Genomic DNA, 20,785 nt, shown 5'->3' on the forward strand with positions numbered 1-20,785 from the left:
AAGGGGGTGTTGTCTAGAGAATTTAAAAGCAATGCTAGAAAGCTGAGATCAGCAGTGAAATTCTCCCGGCTGGGGGGCAAGGATTGGGCCAACCACAGTCCTTCCTTCGACAGAGTGGCGCATGGGGCCCTGAGGCAGGGCGGCCGTGTCCCAGAGGGGCCTGCCCACAGAGTGCGTCTCTGCCAAGGGCGGCTATGGAGACACTGGTTTTCTTACTGTCCATCTTCACCAGTGACACGTCTTTCATCCCACACGACCTTTTAATTTCCTGATTTTACAGACACTCCACTTGCAGGCCTCAAGGGTCAGCGACTCATGCAAACAACCTGTTCCCTGGTGGGAAGTGGCTCAGAAGCTGCTTGACAGTGCGGACCGCACTCTGAGGGGCTCTGTTTCCACCCTGACATGCAACCCGTTGGACAGAGGCTGAGTCCCCGTGTGGCAGCAGGGGATGCGTGCGCTGCCCTTATGTGCCTCAGCCAGCCTCCTCCCTTCTGCCTCCTTCCTGCAGAGGCAGGGAGGAGCAGTGAGGGGCTTCTGGACCATGTGTCAGGTGGGGGTGGGGGGTGGTGTCCAGGGCAAGTCACCCTCACAGCTGCTGATGACTCATCTGTAAACCGTAAGCTGGGTGTTTGCTGCCGCCCTCACCCTCACGGGCTGTCTGTCTCGGGGAGGGTGGGAGGGGACGCCGTGGAGGGCCGGGCACTGTCTGGCAGATGCACCATGGTCACTGGCACGCAGCCTCGCCACTGCCATCCAAGCCCCTGCTCCACACTCACTCAGGCTGTCCCCACTCCCTGTTCCTCCTCCCCAAACCTTTCCAGACCCGGGTCAAGTCCCTGCAAACCCTCGTTCTCCACCTTCCCTCTCTCCTGACATCTCTGCTGCACACCTGAACTTGCATATCTCAAAGTGAGGTGCCCTCACCCCACCTCCACCCGGCACTGCAGACATCTGGCAGCACCCCCGGCCTCCACCACTGGATGCCAGGGCCGTGCCCTCCTCTCTAGCTGTGGCAATTCAAACTGTCTCTGGCCATTGCCAAATGCCCCTGGGGTTCCAGATCTCCCCGGGGTGAGAACTGCTGCCCCAGGTGAGTGTCTGGATTACTGAGCGCGGGACAATTCTGTTCAGTCTCAATGGGCGGGAGTGTTGTGACTGACCAGCGATACCTGTCGGTGGGCGCAGTGTCGGAGAGTGGTGTTACCTGAGCTAAGAGCCCATCTCTGATCTAACAATGACTTCAGGGAGCAATCTCTACATAGTGACTTGGTGGTAACACCTGAGTGCAAGCTGATGCCTTCTGTATCTGTGTCCTGCCCACTGCCTGACACTTACGTCCCTCGGCGTTCACGCCTGCACTGCAGCTGCACTTCAGGTCTGTGACAGAGGGCAATCTCCCCCACTTCCGGTACCTTAATAATGCTCTGGCAGGTGGACAGAGGCAGCCCCACCAGGCTGGTGCCATTGATGGACATGATCTGGTCCCCGATGTTCAGCTTCCCCGACTTCTCGGCAGGCCCTCCGTGCATCATGTTGGCTATGATCACGGTCGGCAAGATGGAGCCCCAGCCAGACTCGACGATCACCACGCCTAGGATTTCTCCCTTCTGCTTCTCTATGAACACCTGCATGGAGAGGAACACCCAGATGGCCCCAGTCGGCAGCACCAGGGCAGCAACGGGAATCAAAGCATCCACTCCCCTCCTTCCTTGACTGAGACGGCGTTTCCCCAAGGGCCCCAATGCCGCGAGTCGTGGCACTGGGGTGGGCAGGGAGCAGTTCAACAAGGGCCTGTACCCGGTTTTTGTTGTTCTTGTTCCACGTGAGCAGTCTTAACCTGACACTACAACCACGAAGGGCATGGTTTCCCACGCCCCCCACAGTCTCTGGTGGGGGGGGGGGCAGAACTCTGTAGGCGGGAACTTTGGTGGTGAGTTATGGTTCCTAGGAATAGCTTTTGCTGGTTCCCTGTTCCACAGTGCTCTCCAACATTTAAGATTCTTGAGTTAAAAATAAATAAATATGCAGTGGTTTACAGAAACACTTCTCTGCAAGGGGAAAGCTGAAGAAAAAGAAAACAAAAAGATGCTAAAGTTATCACCAAAAGGCTGCAAGTGCAAACAGGAAGACCATACTCCAGACACGCGTCATTTCTGTCACCTTCTTTGGCAGGGCAGAGAAGACGGGAGTTGGTTTTGCGTATCTGCTGTCTAGTGAGGGTTGCAGAGGTACTACAAAGGGGTAGGACACATCCTAGAAGCATCCAACAGAGTGTGTGTACACAGTTATTTATTGCTATTCACAGAGACACCCATGCTCAAACAGACACTGTCATGGCGGCTGTCAGGGCCTGACACGGCCTCCTTCACAGGCTGGGTCCCACTTCTCCCACTGCTGACACTCACAGTGGGTCCCTTCTCGGGAGAGCTGCCCCTGGCTACATGGGAGACCCCTGCCCCGCCCCATACGGGCTGCATCCTGTCTTAACACCCACTGCCTCAGAACGTGACCTTATTTGTATATAGGGTCTTTACAGAGGAAATCAAGTTAACGTGGGGTCATTAGGGTGGGCTCTGACCCATATGACTGATGTTCCTAGAAGAAGGGGAAATTTGGATGGGGGCACACGCCCCCCATCGAGGGGAGACAACACGAAGACTCCAGAAAACACCCATCTATGAGCCAAGGAGAAAAACTGGAACAGATCCTTCCTCTTAGCCGTCAGAAGGAAGCAACCCTGCTGAATTCTTGATCTCAGACTTCCAGCCCGAGAACTGGGAGAGGGTAAGTTTCTGTCGTTGAAGGCATCTGGTCTGCAGTTCTTATTATGGTGCCCCAAGCACACTGACACAACCCCGTCCAACCCTGGCATCCACGGCTGATGGGCACAGGGTACGGAGGCCTGCTGGCACCCCTGGCCCTGGGGGGTTTGTCACCCAGAGCTTTCCTGTGGGTCAGAATGAAGCTCATCTGCAGTGAGGCCTTGTTCCTCCTCTGAACCCCCACTGCCGTGGTGCCCACACTTTTTTTCCAGAGTGCACTGTCCCCCAAAGTCCCGTGAACATGAAGCCCCATCTCAGGTTCTGCTTCTAGGGAATGCAGGACACCCAACATACATTAGTGGACTGAAAGATCATTGTCTCATAAAGGTAACTTTTTACCTATGGGATCAAGTCCAGCTCCTCAGCTGGATTTCCAAGCCCTCCAGTTCTGAGCTGAACCCCACACCGGCCTCCCCTTGTCCTTCTTACATGCACCACCCGCCTCATTCTTGGCTCCCCAGACCATTCTTGAGCTTTTCCAACCTTTACACCTCTGGTACTTTGGCCCAGCCCTCTGCATGCACCTATGTGTTCCAAAGAATACCCAGACCTGCACACCAGCTCAGATGGCTCTGTGTCCTCCAGACACTCCTGCAGGACTGGGTCTCTGAAGCAATGGGCTGTCCCTGCAGGAATGCAGCATCCATTGTCAGAAACTCCAGACCTGCTCCATTCTGCCAAGCACAGTTGTCTTTGACTGATGCTTGTACCAGCACCACCACTTCACGTTTTCCATGCCCCTTCCTACACCGTGGGCTTGGCAAGGGCAGAGTGCAGGTCCTGCCTGCCTCTGGAACGCACCCCACACTTAGCTCAGGTGTGCTGGAGGCAGAGGATGCTCTGCCTCACTAGCGATGGCCCTCTGCTGCAACATTTAATCACAGATCCTCATGCAAGGGAGCCACAGATGGACCTGAGCCCTTAGGAATGTCCTGCTGATACCACACTCTTTAGCCTCCCTGTCCCCGGGCTCCTTAGAGCGCCTACCCACTGGCCCAGCTTGGAACGGCTTCAGAAGGTACCTACATCTTTGCAGTTTTCCGACTTGGAGAAGTGGATCAGGTCATCATTGTACATGTCCTGGGTGTTGAGCAGGTCACTATACTCCTTCTGGCTGAGATCTTCAGGGTTAATCCCATTGGCCCTGAGGAATTCCTGGTATGCCACGCTAAATGCCTGCCCTATGGACTGTGCAATCAGCTGGGCCTAGAGGGCAGGCAGAGGGAAGAGGAGGGTCAGTAGGGCAGCCATGTTGGTGGGCAGCGTGTTTCCCATCAGGACTATGAAGTCCAAGGCCTCAACTGGACCAGTGGGTCTACATGGGGCACTAATGCTTGCCAGAGATCATTTTCGAAATTAGTGGGGCCATTTACTGATTCCAGAGAGAGAGAGGAAGGGGGAGAGAAAAAGAGAACATCAACTGGTTGCCTCCCACATGCACCCCAACTGTAGACTGAAGCTGCAAACCAGGCATGTGCCCTGACTGGGAATCGAACCTGTGACCTTTTGGTGCATGGGCTGATGCTCCAGCCAACTGAACCACACTGGCCAGACAGTGGGGAAATTTTTGATTATGACTAAACACAAAGGAGCTACTGGCAATTGAGAGAAAAAGAGGCAGAGATGCTGGACTTAAAACCATGCAAAGGACCATCTTACACTTCAGTAAGTCACTCGACATCCTGCATAATTTCCAAACATCCCACGGGGCGTCCATGTACATGTAACCCCTGTGTCTGATTATCTGAGTTCAGGACTCAACTTGAATTTATATAAGAACACAAATGACTTTACAAGTCTAGTACTATTATTAACACGATAGTAGTACTTTCTGGCCATGGGAAATGAAATGCTTAGCTTCTCTCACTCTGAGAGTCTGGTGACTTCAGGAGCCACGAGTCCCACCAAGGACCGCCAGCCCGCACCCCACTGTAGAACTGGAAGGTGGCGGGGCATCGCTGCAGGCATCAGGGGCACATGTGAACAGACAACCTGAACAATACACACCTGGGAACACGACCAGCAGACTGGCTGGCCACCACGTGTGGGTGCACGAGGCACACACGCAGGCTCCTGGTGACCTGTCACAGCCGCACGGCAGCCTGCAGAAGCTTGGCGGCCACACAGCTGGTGTGTGGAGGCAGGATTCACACTGAACTCTGCCAGGTCTGGAGCCAGTGCCTTTCTTTTGTCCTCTGATTAAAAAGCCAAGGGTAAGCTTCCCAGGGCCATGCTTGTCCTAACTCTTGCTCACGCCATTCTTTCCTTTCATCGTCTTCCCTGACAGGAAGCCCAAGGCAAGGAAACTTCTCCTTGGGGCTCCGAGCCAGAGAAAAGGGGCAGAGGGACCCTCATACATACATAAGTGCATCGAGGGAGCCTCAGGCCAGTGCGCAGAGCTGACCTTTTCACTGGCCCACAGGACACATGTGGCTTAAGGCTCTAAGTCTGACTCTTTGGGAACTTTCTGAGAACCTTCCAAAACTCATTTTTTCCCAGTGTGGAAGTTTGGTTTCAGTTTTACAGGAACAGCAGGGCGAATGGCGGGGAGGTGTGCTGCATGCTCCAGGACTTCTCTGTGACCCCGCCCCTGGGGCTGCTTTCTAGGGAACCAGACCGGGAAGGGACAGTGCGGAAGGCGTCTCCTCCTCTCTGTGGCCGCAGCCAAGACGGCTCTGGCTCTCTGGAGAAAAGCAGCTTGCTTCTGACTCCCAGCTTGTTGAAGGGAGGCAATTTACTGCAGCTAGAGGAACACTTTTATGGAGGAAAAATGGCCTCTTTTAAGGAGCCAAGGTTACCGCAGGCAATTTTCTTTAAGTAGTAAGGGTTCTTTGCTTGGTAGGAGAAAGAACTTGTTTTACTGCGGCAGGAGGGAAAAACCCAGCACAATCAATTGGTGGCACTGGCATGGCCCAGCAGACGGTCTCTGCAGTTCCAAACCCCCACGGGCTGGGGCTCCAGCCTGGGAGGGGGCTTCCTCAGCCTGCCAGATGTCGCGAGCCACTCGGGGGCTCAGACAGCTTGCAGCCGGTGGCCTTGCCAGCACTTCCGGTCACAACGGGAAGAAGACCGAATGGGAAGAATGGGCCCACTGCTGCTATAAGCTAAGTTTCTCTGTTATGTCATCACCTGGAGAGATGGAGGGGAGGAGTCACTGGCTTTCTGAGCAGCTGGTTTTCTCAGGACAGGTGGGAAGGTGTGGAGAGGCAGGGATCCTAATGTTCTTGTAGCCCCCAGGGCAGTCCTGAACAACCCAGAACTTTATTCCCAAATGCTCCAGTGCCCAGGTGAGGCCTGCTCAGGCCTCCATGGCTTTGACTGAACTGTTTCCACTCTTCTCTCATGTTAAGCTTTCTGGCAGTGTGGCCTCGCCATTCTTCCAGCTGTACCAGTGGGACCCTGACTCAGGGCCTTGCACTTGCTCTCTCCCGCTCTCAGTTTATTCAGATCTCTGCTCGAATCTTGCCTCCTCAAAGAGAACTTTCTGGATCATCCTACCTGAAACAGCCTCTGGTCCTCTATTCTGACCTGGTTTTAGTTTTTCTTCATCAACCTTCCCATTACCTGCCCTGGCTGGTGTGGTTCAGTGGACTGAGTTCTGGCCTGTGAACCAAAAGGTCGCAGGTTCCATTCCCAGTCAGGGCGCATGCCTGGGTTGTTGGCCAGGTCCCCCCTTGGGGACACGTGAGAGGCAACCGATCGCTGTCTCTCTTGCACATCAATGTTTCACTCTCTGTCTTTCTTTCTCCCTTCCCTTCTTTCTAGGAATAAGTAAATAAAATCTTTAAAATTTTTTTTAAAAATTAAAAACCCTTCCCATTACTTAATTTTATATTAAGTATACTTATCTCTTTGTCTCCCCACAACAGTCATGAATACCTTGTCTGTGTTATGCAGGCTTATATCCCTAGCACACAAACAAGGATATAAGGCTGAGTAACACATAGTAAGTGCTCAATAAATATTTGTTTACACATAGGACTCAGGTCCCCTGAGAAATAAGGAGAGAATCGGCCACACAGGGGCAGCTCGAGTCACTGGAGGGAGATGGGGGAAGCCACCCTTACGTCCTCAGACTCGAAGACGTGGCAGATCATCTTGTACTGCCTTTTTCCATCCTGGGACGGGTGGGAGGCTTCCACATTCTCCTGGGAGTTGGAGCGTGGCATGCGCCTGCGGGCCATCAGCACGACAATGTTCCCGATGTCTGCGATGTAGGAAATGGTCCTCAGAGGGTGGTCCATCATCGTCTCCTGCAGGGAGAGTGTGGTCAGTCAGGGCAGCATCCAGTGACCCGTGGGAAAGTCTGCCACCCTGAACCCAGCTGCCAAGTGTGGTCCACATGCAGGGGGCTTCTGGGTTCCCTGCAAGGACCCTGCTGGCAGACTTATGTGCACCCTCCCAGGCCTGGGGGCAATTCCCTGGGCTAATAATAACCCAGGAAGTCTGTGGCAGGTGAAGAGAAATTTTCATAATTTTATAACCAGTAGAATCTCCGGTGGGGAAGGTAAAAAAAAAAAAGACACCAAAATCTGCATGTGATGGCTGCATTTTGTTTTCGTGTGTGTAGGTATGTACAATTTTAAACGAAATTTTTAAGAGGCTAATCTGTTCCACTTCATGAATCTTGTGATACAAACTTATGAGAATTATTACCGAACAATATCCAGTTTATTTTTCCCTTTGATCTTTAAGAAAACAGTCCCAAGGTTCCCAGGCTCCCTGCACCCCCTCCTCAAACATGCACTGCAGACAACCTTCTAGCTTGTACAGAAGCCAGCATCTGGGGACAGCCACCTAAGACATGGGTGCAATCTTGGAGTGGCCATGCTGCTAAGCTCTGTCCCCAGGAAAGGTGGGAGCCAGGTAATACCTGTGTGTCAGCATTCAATACTTTGATTCTCTGTGTAGAAATGAAGAGATCCACTTCGGTCATTGGCTGAGATTCGCCTTCGGGAGCCTGAGAAGAAAAATGCACCAAGGGAAAGCTTAGGACATTCCTCTGACCCAGGTGATGGGAGCAAGGTTAGCTCACACACAGAGGCATCGAGACACAGTCACCAGAACAGCAATGCAGACTCCTGAACTAGGTTGCCAAAGCTGAAGGTACCACGCAGAGGATGGACACATGGATGAGAGTTAGCATTTGCAGGTCACAAGGAAAGACACGGAATCCCCTTTGCTGCTTCTGCTCTAGAAGCAGTAACTCACTGCAGAAGGTTTGGGTCTATGAACAAGGATTGCCAATGACCCTTTCTGCAAGGGTTTCAGAGCCCAGCATATTGAAGGAATAGGGGCAACTGACTTGACACCCCAGGACCTTGGGAAAATCAGTCTGCCCCTGCTCAGGTGATGAGGGACAATGTCTACAGCAGGTGCAAACAAAGTCATCTGAATGCAGTTCTGGTCAGAGGGTCTTCACGTTCACATACTGACACAGCAACACAGAAGCAGTTCCCCAGATCCACCCCATTAAGAAACAGCCCCAATGCATCAACGTCCCATGGGTGGCTCATAAGCACCTAGAAGCTCCACAACCAAAAAAGCATATCAGTCTGGTTCATTCAAGGCTTAACTCTGCACATGTGTGGTTATTAGCGAGTTTTCTTTTTTGCATCCAGCAATCTGACAAATCCACAAGTCAAACATGACTATAATTGCACAGGCCCAAGTCCCTGCCACATGAATGCTCCTGAATGGTGGGAACTTGCACACTAGTGTAGGATTCATTTAGCATCTCCAATCTGCTCCCTGCCGTTCCTCTGAAGTGAAATGACTCATGAGCAACAGAAAACAGCCATTTTTGGCAACTGAGTTTTGAGAAACGTTGGCTTATGGGGCGGTTCAAAAAGAAATCTGAACAAAAACTTGCTGGATGCAGAAAACAAAAACACGAAATAATAAAAAAGGCAAAACATAAATAAATGGAAAGAACAGGCATAACACCAAGCTGATGAAGTTGTTTGTACTGCACCTTCTTCCTGCTTTTGGCTAATTTCTGGGCCATCTGCTTAGCATGGAACAAACAGAGACAGGAGAACAGTTAGAGGAGAATTTGCAGACTTGAAGTTGAAAAGGGGACTGACAAACTAATAGTGATAGTGAGACAAAGCGTTGCTGTGGGAGGAGGCCAGACTTTAAAAAAAAAAAGTCCCACTCTGCGGATGGTGGAGTTCCTACCTGGCAACTCAGGACACGCCGGGGCAGGAGTCAGGGGGAAATGTAGTAAGTTGCTTCTGACACTTAACTGCAACCAGTGTTTTCAAATAACCAACTTTTGGTACTGTCGGTTTTCTTTATAATATGCCTGTTTTTGTTTTTCTATTTCATTGATGCTAGCCTAGTCCTTTATTTTTTCCTACTTTTTGAGCCAAATTGGCTGATTTTCCCCCCTAAATTCTTGAGATGAAAACTGTAGTGATGAATTTTCAAACATTTTTCTTTTCAAATATATTTCAAGCCATGACTCTCCCTCCAAGCACTGCTTTAGCTGTATCCCACATACTCCGACACGCTACAATTATCATTTCATTTAAAACATTTTCTGGTTTCCATTATGATTTCTCTTTTGAACTTTGGATTACTTAGAATTGTCTTATTAATTTTAATACATTTGGAGATTGTGTAGTATCTTTTTGTTATTCCCTTCTGAATTAGTTCTGCTGAGTCAGAGAATATCCTGTCTCTTCAATCTTTTGAAATGTGCTGAGTCTCAGCTGCATGGCCCAGAGCATGCCTGACTTCGGTGAATGATTCATGCAGACTTCAAACAATGCATCCTGCCACTGCAGGGGACAGTGTCCTACCAATGTCAGTTAGGTCAAGTACACTGGCTAAGAGTATTGTGCGAATCTTCTACGCACTTGGTGGTTTTTTGTCTGCTGTCTCTAATATTATTGAGAGAGGTGTGTTAAGACCTCTGGAGGCGTGTGACTGTGGGCTGGTCCACATCCACTTCTGTCAGTCTTTGCTTTGTGCATTTTACCGCTACGCTGGAAGGTACACACATATTCAAGATATTTATGTCTTCCTATTAAATTGATCTTTTATTGTTTTCCCTGTTTATCTCTAGTAATACTTCTTGCCTTAAATTGGTGTAGTGTTAATATGGCCTACACCCATTTAGAAATGAATGTAATGTTCCCCTCTTTTCTCGTATGGAAAAGCATAGTTAATGAAAAGGGATTCTGGGGTTGACTGTCTGAAACTGAATCTTGGCTCTGCTACCTAACTAGCTGTGTGATTTGGAGTAAGCAACTTAACATCTCTGTGCCTCAGTTAACTATGCATCAAATGAGGATAAAATAGTATCTGTCTCAGGCTGTTCTATGGATAAAATAAATGTATGCAAAGCTCTTAGGACAGTGCCTGGTGCATTAGAAGCACTATATTTGTGTTTGCTGGTACATGATTATAATTTACCTATATCGGGATGCAATTTCTTGGCTTTTTCTGGACTCCCTATACACTCAAAGACCTTGTACAAGAGATGGTGGGTCGATGGCCGAACCAGAAGGTGGGGGCGGGGTGGAAGGAGGCCTGCTTTCTCCTGCCCCTGGGTACTCACCTGGTAGGAAAGCTGTCTTGCACTCAGCAGCACAACTTTATCTCGTTAATGACTAAGGTGCCTTGTCTGTACTACCTCATTGCGGAAAAACAAAGCTGCATGAGCCAGCCATCCAAGCACCTAATAGCTCATCTCTGCTACGCCCAGGAATCGAGGGCAGCCCAGTCCTGCACAGCCACCCCACAGCTCCTAGTGGTGGTCAGCCTGAAGAGCATGCTCTGGACAAATCCATAGGCAGCAACTGCAAGTGCTACCCAGACTGATGCACATGACGGACGGCAGGAATACTTCCTCCCTCGAAGAGCGGCCCTGTGCCGATGCCACGCCACACCACAGGTTCCTTTGTGGAACCGGGGAGCTCTGCCAGAGGAAGTTCTGACCTGCACCGTCAACATCCCAGGGCAGATGACAGCTGTCAGACCCTAATGTTTGTCTGTTTTCTACCACGGACCCTGAAATAACATGGTATGAAATGACATGGCAGTACTATAAGAATTTCCATTGTTGTTGATACCCAAACCTAACGGCTATTGGTCAAAATGCTTCACCCAGAAAACACTGATCTGAAAGGGCCCTTTCAAAGGAAAATAAGTCTGCCACCAATACGATGCCCAAATTGTTTTGTTTTGTTTTTGTTTTTTTTTTTTCTAGAACTGGTGACGAGGAAAAGGATCCACATGGCAGACTTGAGTTTCATAAACACTCTGAAATAATATTTATGAAGTTAAAAATATGTTGTGTACTTAGAAGAATACCATCTTAAAATCACTTATGATATTCAAGTGCCCTGGAATAAATTATAACATAATTTTAGACATAACTTTAGAAATGCTGATGGGGTTGGGGCCAGAATGAGAAATGGGAGTGGCAGAGAGAGGTCGAAGGGAACCACAAGCCCAGCATCATCTTAACACAAGGAATGGCAACATCCATTTAAATCCTCGCATTTCACTGGACTGATTATGGCTAAACTCCCAGCAGGCTACGTGCAAGGGCAGAAGCTGTGCCACCGCCTGTCCAATCACTCGATCCGCGATGTGTCTGGAGTGTTAACTGTGGCTAAACCCTCTGGGTTATGCACACCGGATCCTCCTGACTATTTCAGCTTTTCTCCCCCTGCTGACAGTGCCCTGCTACGTGCTGCACAACTGTAGATGCAAAAGCTTACAACAACCCTGTGAGGCAGGCACGACATTATCTTCCTCTTCCAGAAGAGGAAACTGAGGCACAGAGAGGCTAATTAACCTGACCAAGGTCACACAGCTGCTAAGTGGCAGGATAGAAGTTCAGACTTGGAAGTCTCATTTTACACTCCAAATTGCTAGTTGTGTGATTTGGGCAAGTTTTTCATCAATAAACTTCTCTGTCTAAAAACATGGCGTCAGTAACACCTCCCTCACAGGACCCCCCAGCCCTCCATTCTGGGAGTGTCAGTGGCCTTCTTATGAATCACTGACTTCTGCAAGTCAGATGGGAAACCACATAGCTGAGACAAAGCTAGACTGATGGAAATTTTAATTCTACAATTAAATAATAATGTTTGACCTTTAAAGAAAATCTTTCCATAAACCAACTGAAAAATCTGATCTTTTGGAACAGGCTAGTGAAGACAGGTATAAGAAGATTATTTGATAATGAATGATCCTTACAAAAATGCATGGACCCAAAAATGTCAAAACACCATTGTGAGCTAATAACATGAGCATCACAAATGTAGAAACAATGGAGACATATACATAACATTCTGCGTGGACAAGAAGCAGTTACAAAGGCTCAGGTAGCTCTCAGCAGGTCCCCCACCTTCCGGCTGAAGCGCAAAGGCTGGAGGGGAACGGGGTGCAGTGAAGGATGGAGATGGAGTGGAAGGAGAGGAAGACACGTGAGCTGGCTGCCCCGGCCCCAGGTCTGCTTCTCTAACAGGGTCCAGGCGTCATTGCCACACTGTGTGTGTGTGTGTGTGTGTGTGTGTGTGTGTGTGTATAGGGCCTCTACCCAGTGCACTGTAGGTTCTGACAGCACACAGAGCAAAGCTCTCTCCAGAAGTTTCTCCCAAGTGTGTTGCAAGGGATCCCAGCAGCAAGCCTGTAACAGGCATCACCATGCAGTGGTAACACACGTCTGTTCAAATAGCTACGGGGGCTTCTGGCGCAGTGATGTGAATTAAGCCTCCTCACTACAGGACTTCTTAGAGCCTCCAACAGGGAAACACTGGTGGAAAATATCCAACAAAATCTATTTTTTAGGGTTTCTTGAGCTTATTTGCTGGTGGAACCCTACCCGTGAGAAGTGCTCAGCCTGACCAGAAGGCTGCAGAGCACAGTGGAAGAACAGATGCCCCACGACACTGGGTGGTCTAGCCTTCTCTGAGATGGGGGTTCCCAAATGGGGGTGTCCACCAGAATCTCTGCAGGGCTCGTGAAAACACAGACTCCTGGGCCCGACGCCCCATGAGTTTCTAAGGCAGGGCCTGGGAATCTGCATTTGTATCTAGTTCCCAGGAGCTGCTGCCGCTGCTGGTCCAGGGATCCCACTTTGAGAACCCTTGTTCTACTGCATTCCTATGTTATACGGGGGCTTTGGGGCAGGATATTATTTCTCTTCCAAAATGATGGACAACAAAGACAGAAAGGAAAGGTTAGGGAGGGTCCAAAGATGATTTAAAAAGTTTTCCAAAAAAATGGCAGGTGTCTTCTAATTATGCTATTCTATTCAGATGCACCTTATTCCTTATATTCTGATAGCTGGAAAAGCCTCTTAACTGCCCATTCCGCAGCCTGCCTTGCATCACTGTTACTTCAATACTCGTTTACTCCCTTATTCGACTGCATGTATCTCAAGGTCAAGGACTGAAAGGACAGAATCTTGGCTCATTTCTATCTCCTAAGATATCTATCAAAGGGTCTGCATAGAAACCGTTTGCTTTCTGAGCCAAATTCCTTTGTCTTCTTTTCACATTAAGTAGCAAATACCTGTCTAAACCACAACTCCAAATTCTCTCCCCATGTCAAATACATCTGTAAATTCTTCTTTTTTTAAGATTTTTATTTATTTATTTTTAGAGAGGGAAGGGAGGGAGAAAGAGAGAGAGAGAGAAACATCAATGTGCGGTTTCTGGGGGCCATGGCCTACAACCCAGGCACGTGCCTTGACTGGGAATTGAACCTGCGATGCTTTGGTTCGCAGCCCGTGCTCAATCCACTGAGCTATGCCAGCCAGGGCACATCTGTAAATTCTTTGTTAAATTAAGAAAAATCATAATTCTTAGGACTCCAGATATAAATCCAGTATCAATATTCAAGTCTAACATCCAGTTGGTGCTGTGTGAGTGACAGACACCACAACTGTTGAGCAGACAGCAATGAAAGACTGCCTTAGAATGCAAACCCACGCTTCAGGATTAGTGTTCGCTCACTGACAAAGCGCCACCAACACCAGGGCCGGCCTCAGGCATCCTCAGGGTCCAACAGAGGAAGCGGGCAGAGGAAAGGGAGGGGAGGGGCACGCTGGGGCCGCTGCAGGGAGGAGGGGAGGAAGAAGGAACTGGACGTGAAAGGAGGAAATTCCTCTGCCTTTGTTTGGATGACAGCGCCAATGCAGAAATTACTCACTTGTTTATGGTGAGGTTATTGCTAATAAACAGATTTCCAAATACATCCAGAGCTTTCCTGTCTCCATTCCTTTCTGGATGGATACTATAAAATCTGTCGCCTCATTCTGCTCTGTATTTCTCTAGGGGTGGCCTAGAAAACTCATTCTGAAAGCTCAGCCTGTCCTTTGGAAAAAGCGTGGCACCACCTCCCTGAGAGAAAGGTGTCTCTTAGCCACCTGCGGGCACCACAGTGCACGCACCCCTTGAGACCATCTGGACTGATCTGCAGAGATGTTTTGGCTACCCACCCCCTTCCCTTCTGCAGGTGATAAAGTCTCTCTGCATACTCCTAAAACAGTAACTTTCTGGGAGGGGGTGCAGAAATGCAACCATCTCCACTCACAGTTTGAAAGAGACAGGAACCTAAACAACAAAACAAAGAAACAAGCAAAATATAACCAAAGACATTGAAATAGAGGACAAGCTGACAGTGACCACAGGGGAGAGAAGAGGGAATTTCAGGGGACATTGGGAAGGGTTCATGGGAACAAACTTAAAGGACACGTGGACAAAAACTAGGGGGAGGGTGGTAATGGGAGGGAAGTGGGGAGGGTTGGGAGGGGTGGTGGATTGGGAGTAAAAGGGAGGAAACTGTATTTGAACAGTGATTAAAATAAAAAAAAAAGAAAGAGTCAGGCTTGGTGTAAAGGCAAGCAATCCAACGTGCATTTCAATGGATATAAAGGGAACACAAAGCAGACAGTATTTAATGACAGGCAACAGCTCCTTCAGATGCACAGAAGCACACTGAGTCATGATACCTACAAATAAAACATAGTCATTTAATCTCTCTCTCTCTCTCTCTCTCTCTCTCTCTCTCTCTGCCTGTACCCTGCCATGACCTCTCTGGACGGCTTCTCCAGGACCTTCTCCAGGACCTATAGCAACTTCTCTAAATTCCTCTTGTGGTCTTTTGCTCACCATCTGGCATCCTGGGGCTCAACTTAACAAGTGTTAATTGAACAAAATTGTAACACCCTGTGTTTGGTAACTGTGGGACCTGAGGAGTCCGATCTCTGACCCCAAAGCCCTAGTTTTTAAAGTTCACTGCTCCGGATGACAGGAGACGGGACAGTCAGTGCCTGAGAAGCAGCTTGTTCCCTCCGAGAGCTTTCTGTTCTTGCTTTGAAGGCTGTGCTTGGGAGATTCTAAAGAAAGAACAGTGGACAATCTGGCAGCATCAGCACCACCTCTTTATGATCGGGGGTGGCAGTGCAGAGAAATTAGGCCGAGCTTGGATGAGCAGGTCAACAGGAACCTGATGCTCTACTGGCAGAACTACTGAGGCTAAAAGATTAGGCAGGTACGAGGGTGAAGCTGACATGTTTCCATGGAGCTGTTGGGCTGGGAACCGTGGGGTAAGGTACTTCCTTTGAAGGAAGAGGACTTCCCACTGTCAATCATCCTGGGAAAGGCTAATTTGGGGAGAAGACATGAATATCACGGCAGGGGGGCCTGGTGGCTGGCCGCAGGGTCTCTGAGGCACAGACAAGGTTTGGGCTGCCCAGATGAAGTGGTGAAGTGGGTCCCTGGCACACGGATGAAACTAGTAGGTCTCTGCCAGTAATCTTGACTTTGGTCTACCCTTGATGCAACTGTAAATTATTCTCTAGTTTACACATCCCAATTCCCAAAATTTCAGTAGTATTATCAAAAGTTGTGGCATGGGTTTACTCTACTGTGACGGATAGTTAGGGAAGGGCCAGGTACACCCCGCACATTCACTGGCTTAATTCATCTCCTGTTTGAGCTGCTGAGTTTGAGGGTCAGGCTCTCCCCTTACGAACTGCCATCTCCCCTCCCTCCCGAGTCCTTGCACAGCCTTGAACACGTAAGTGCTCAAGAAATACTTTTTCCTTCACTGAGGGATCAAGGACTCTCAGTAACTGCCTTCTAACTGTGCGTCTTTCTCATTGCCACCATGCCACACAGACACCAGGATGAAACTTGTGTGTAAGTGAGAAGATCTAAGAAAGTGAGTGGTTTCTCGAGGAGAGAATTGATCTTGACCAGTTGAAATCAGATCAAACAAGTTCTGCAGAGCCCTAACCTGCCCCGCCCTGCTGGAAACACCTGGTGTGGGCTTTCACCAGCGACGCCCTCCCCGTGGCTCCCGAGTGGCTGCCCAGGGGCTCTGGGGGCGGGGGCACTTCATGATACTTGAGTGACAAGATGACACTTGAAGTGTCTCTGTGGTCCTGGGGTTTGTCCGTAACTGTATGTGGTATTGGCTTTGTGGTGGAGATTCTAGAGCTATGCATTTCCACGGGATCAAATCAGTTCTGGCTGGTTCAAACTAGTTATGAATGATTTAAACCAGATGAAAGTGGTTCTTCCTGGATCAAACAGGCGCACTCCTTTTAAATCTTGGTAGAACAGATTCAACTGACTCAACCTAGTCTAAACTGGGTTAGCCCAGCTCAGCCTGTCCAGGCTAGGTCTGATCAAGTGGTTGATCTGCCTTGACACAATCCAGTTCAGTTCAGCTTGAACAGGACCAGCCTGTCCGACAGCAGCGGGCCCTAGTTTGAACCGCACTGTAACAGGGATGCTGACGTCACGGGTCTCTAGCTGTCAGTGGAAATACAGTGACACACTTCTCACATTAGAGAAAATACTCAAAATGGTATCATTCCTCATCGTATCAACTTTTCAAAGTTCACGATCATATGTGTTTTTTCTCAATACTGGCCATTATGAACAACCCAAATATACAGTATTTATACATTAGGACGCCCGTACACACTGGAAATCTTTTTCTCTTCTGTTCAGAACTGTTGGCAGGTACATGTATAAGCACTGCCTGTAACATCGCCCCAATCCACTCTCCTTTAAACTCGGGACTAGGTATGTGAGGTGTGGGGACCACCATGGCTGGCTTGGGTACCCCCACCTCTGCCCTCTGCCCTCTGCCCTGCAGAGCACACCATCCCTCACCTTGATCCTGCTCACTGCTTCCTGGGCCTGCATCATGCGCACGTTTTTGGAGGGAGTTTTGTCTGAGAGCAGCTGGGTGGAGCCAAGGTAATTGGCAGCAAAAATGATTCCATCGATCAAGTCTTCAGGGTCACAAGGTCCGGGAACTGTAACACACAGACACAGCGGTGAGTGAGGCCGCCCTGGGGAGGGTCTGCCAAATCCCCAGCATACCGTCCCTCCCCCACTGCTCACCCCGGCCCAGGGGCCGTTCGGGAGACCCCGCACAGCCGCACCATCCTGCTAGTCTAAAGCATCTGTGTCTGCCTCCACTCAGCCCTCGTCTTCCAACAGTAGCAACAATTTTTTCTTAGAGTAACTTACTTCACCCAGGCCATTTACTGAGAGAAATGATGTGAATATTTATGTAAATACAACACATGAAATGTTTTGATGAAGGCTGTTGCTTCACTGTTACACTGGGCGCTCTCTGGGGACAAGGACCATGTCACAGTTACCTTCAGCTCTCCAGTGTCCAGTCCGCATCTGTCACCCAGCGGGCATCAAATACATGTTTGCCTGACAAATGGTGAGGTGAGCAGTTCCTTGACTTGCTCCCCATTCACAGCTCCCCCTCTTTGTTTTATCCATGATGGGGGAAATACATTTTATAAATCTCAAAAGTGAGATGCTTGTTCCAGAATGTCTGGTTCCCACAAGAGCCTCTGGCCCCAGGTCCGGCAGACAGCTGACACCACCCCGGAGCTGTGGTCTCACGGTGACGACCTCACAACTGGAAGTTCCTGACCTGCGTGTGCATACTGATCAGTGCCAAGGGAAATGGGAATTTCTGTTTCATTGATCAGCCTTTTAGTCAAAGCTTAGTTTTAAATGTTGAAAGTGGAGGTGCCTGAGTCTAACCATCATCGCCTGTAAGCACCACTGGAGTTAAAACATGTGTGGGGCTAACACACAACTAACTTTATGACAGACACACTAAGAAAGGCATTCTAATTCTGCAGTGAACACATGTCTTTTCTTTGGCTTGAATGCCACATTTTAACCCACAGTTAGAAAACCTCAGGGTCTTTAAGTAGAGGCCTTGAAATGGACACAATTTGCTTTTTCCTTTCAGAGAGCTAGCTTGAAATGGTTTTAATTTTTATCCTTAAACATGGAACTCATCTTGACTTTAAACAGCTGCTTTCCATGGTAAGCTACTTACCAGGGTACAGATTTAAAAAAAATCTATTCACTTTTCCCCCCAAAACCAAGGTGGCAGTTGAAACAAAGAAATTAACAATGTTTTAGGAAATGTCTTCACAAAGCATCTGTATAGTAATTAAATAAGAAAGCCTGTTATTTGTCTTATCCTTGATCTTTCCAGGAACGACTTCGAGACAGTCAGTGAGTGGTGCACAGCCATGCTGGCTGCCACTGCATCCCAGGGACTTACATTCTTTCCTACAGCTGTGTGCTCCTCACCCTGAAACCTTTACATGTGTGAGGTGAATTCAGGCTGTTTACAATACACAGTTTAGCTGTAAAGAAGAGAAGCAGTAGCCTAGCTAAAATAACATATGGACAAGTTGGGGCCCACCCTGCGCTTGGTAAAATGTGAAAGATCCTCAGTCTTCTACGTTAAATTCCTGTGATGGAAGTCCAATGTCACTTAAACACATGCATTTCTGCCAACCAGTATTGGGGGGAAAGATCTCACATGTGATGGGATAGTAACCTTGAAAAACGTTCCATTTATTTGTGGAAATAATGAATGTCAAAGAAAGGTAAAAATTAACCGCCTCTTTACAGCACTCCCAATAGCGTGCTCAATTCATCTCTGACTCAGCCTGACTCACTGAGAAGGACCCCCGAGCCCCGGTGAGCTGGATGTGCAGGTATGTTCCAGAGCAACCCGAATAACAGTTATGTGGCTGTGTGAACGCCAAGCAGCCAAGAGACAGAAATGTTGGATCCAAACAAATTACGCATTCGCGGTATGGTCTTATGCCCTTTATCCTCCCAGGAAAATGATTATAATCAAATGTCACTGTCACTCTCTCACACCCAGAAAAAAAGGACCCTAATTTCATACATTCTTTTTAGGCTCAGGTGTTAAGAGTATTATTAAGTTAAGAAAATTAAAGCCATAATGTTCCTAGGTTAAGGAAGTACAGGTGTGACTCTGGCCTTTTAGAGAGCGATTTCTTTTCCAGGGAGGCCTTTGTGTTGCTCTGCAAGTGAACAATTGCACACACCCCATACATATCTTCACCCTCGTGCTAGTGCTAAGCCTGGAGGACTGGATGTGAGGAAGAGTGAGTTTCCAAACTTCCAATAACTCCCCGAGGTGCTCTTGTGGAATTCTGGAGCTTCTCAGAAATGGCACAGATAATTTACAGGTTACTCAAGAGTGAAACCCGAGTAACTGAACCTCACCTATAAGCACATTTTGGGCTTCAGACCTGAACATTCAAAGATGTTTCATTCCCAGGCAGTAGAACACACCAACTGCCTACTCACAGAATCCAAAGGCCAGAGATGACCTCAAAGTGATGCCTGGGTGTTTTCTGGCCCCAGGAAATCTTCCTTCGAGGAAATGACAACCCATCCTATTGGAGAGAGCACCTGCCATCTGCCTGGTAGGGAATCAGTGTGTCCTCTAGCTAAGGGGTGTCTTTGTGCGAATGAGAAGTCGGCACTCCAGTGGTGTGGCCCAGCCTCAAACCTGGGGTGCCCAGGGTGGGTGAGTTCTGGCCCTAGGAGGCCTCCTGAGAAAGTCCTTGCGCGGTGAATAGCCTGCACAGCCACACGCGGCAGCCCTGCACGGAATACAGGGAGGACAGTGGCGCCGACTGTCAGGTCACAGCCTGGCTCAGCTACTTGCCGGCTGCGCGATCTTGGGACAGGTGCTCAGCCCTTTGATGCCTCCGTCCTCTGGTACATAACATGGGGATAATGATAAAACCCACTTTAGGAGGCTGATGTGAGCGTTCGGTTCATCTCCGCATGGAATGTGCTTAGAATCGTACATGGCAAAAATTAAGAGCTTAATAAATGTTTCTATTACTAGCCCATCCAAGCAAGAGAGAAGAATTATTGGGAAAGTCTTTTTCTTTTTTAAGTGAAATTTTAAGGACCAAAATTTCTCCCACTTAGCTAAATAAAGCTTATTCCCACTTAAATAGTCCTTGATGGATGCCAGAGGTGGACTGGGGAAAAGGTAGGAAGACTTGGGTTTCGGATCCACTCTGATCATTGCCAAGCTAGGCAAAGCCCCGACCCCAGCTCCGCTTCTGAAGAACAGAATCAGCAAAGGCCAGGGGGAGGACGTTGGAGACTCACAGCTGTTGTCCTTTTAGTCTGAGTTTCTCAGACTGCTTAGACTGTGAGTTAACTAGCTCTGTGGCCTTTCTTCTCCACTGTCTTCCGGCCCAGCGCTTCAAATACTCAAAATGCTAAAAGATTCATGAATGACTCAGTGCTCAATACTTCTTTTTCGGTTCTTACCTTCAACGTAGGTTGGGAAGGAAGCCAAGCTTTTTCTTGACTGTAATTAAGACAAAGAGGTTTCAAAAAGGGCAATGCGTGATGACAAATGCATTAACACAACCATTTATGCAACATACCAAATAAATACATCACTGGTGGCAGATATTAACCAGCTGTCAACCATTTTTGGTTACAGAAGTGAAGTGTAAATAAACATATGCATTTCTTATTAAAGGTTACCCAACACTCAGGACCACCCATTCATATTTTAGATAATCTGAAAACTCAACATTCCACAGAAAGATGTCTGTCAGCCTAAAATATATCCCATAAACC

At 48.6% G+C, this 20,785-nt stretch overlaps 1 protein-coding gene across 5 annotated transcripts in view; it reads right to left on the reverse strand.

Moving 5' to 3' along the window:
* Nucleotides 1–20,785, reverse strand: part of APBA1 (amyloid beta precursor protein binding family A member 1) — a 195,404-nt gene that overhangs the window by 12,110 nt on the left and 162,509 nt on the right. For 3 of the 5 annotated variants that reach the window (XM_045840607.1, XM_045840606.1, XM_045840608.1), the window contains exons 4-10: nucleotides 20,468–20,507; nucleotides 16,979–17,124; nucleotides 8,800–8,835; nucleotides 7,699–7,785; nucleotides 6,893–7,078; nucleotides 3,852–4,031; nucleotides 1,416–1,628 (exon numbers count right to left, since the gene is read on the reverse strand). In XM_045840607.1, the coding sequence (XP_045696563.1) occupies nucleotides 1,416–1,628; nucleotides 3,852–4,031; nucleotides 6,893–7,078; nucleotides 7,699–7,785; nucleotides 8,800–8,835; nucleotides 16,979–17,124; nucleotides 20,468–20,507 (888 nt within the window). The remainder of the gene's footprint in view (nucleotides 1–1,415; nucleotides 1,629–3,851; nucleotides 4,032–6,892; nucleotides 7,079–7,698; nucleotides 7,786–8,799; nucleotides 8,836–16,978; nucleotides 17,125–20,467; nucleotides 20,508–20,785) is intronic. The other 2 variants (XM_045840609.1, XM_045840610.1) reach the window with 2 other exon arrangements.

The sequence above is a fragment of the Phyllostomus hastatus genome, unplaced genomic scaffold (assembly GCF_019186645.2).
Source record: "Phyllostomus hastatus isolate PE091 unplaced genomic scaffold, TTU_PhHast_1.1 phas_contig_34, whole genome shotgun sequence".
NCBI lineage: Eukaryota > Metazoa > Chordata > Mammalia > Chiroptera > Phyllostomidae > Phyllostomus > Phyllostomus hastatus.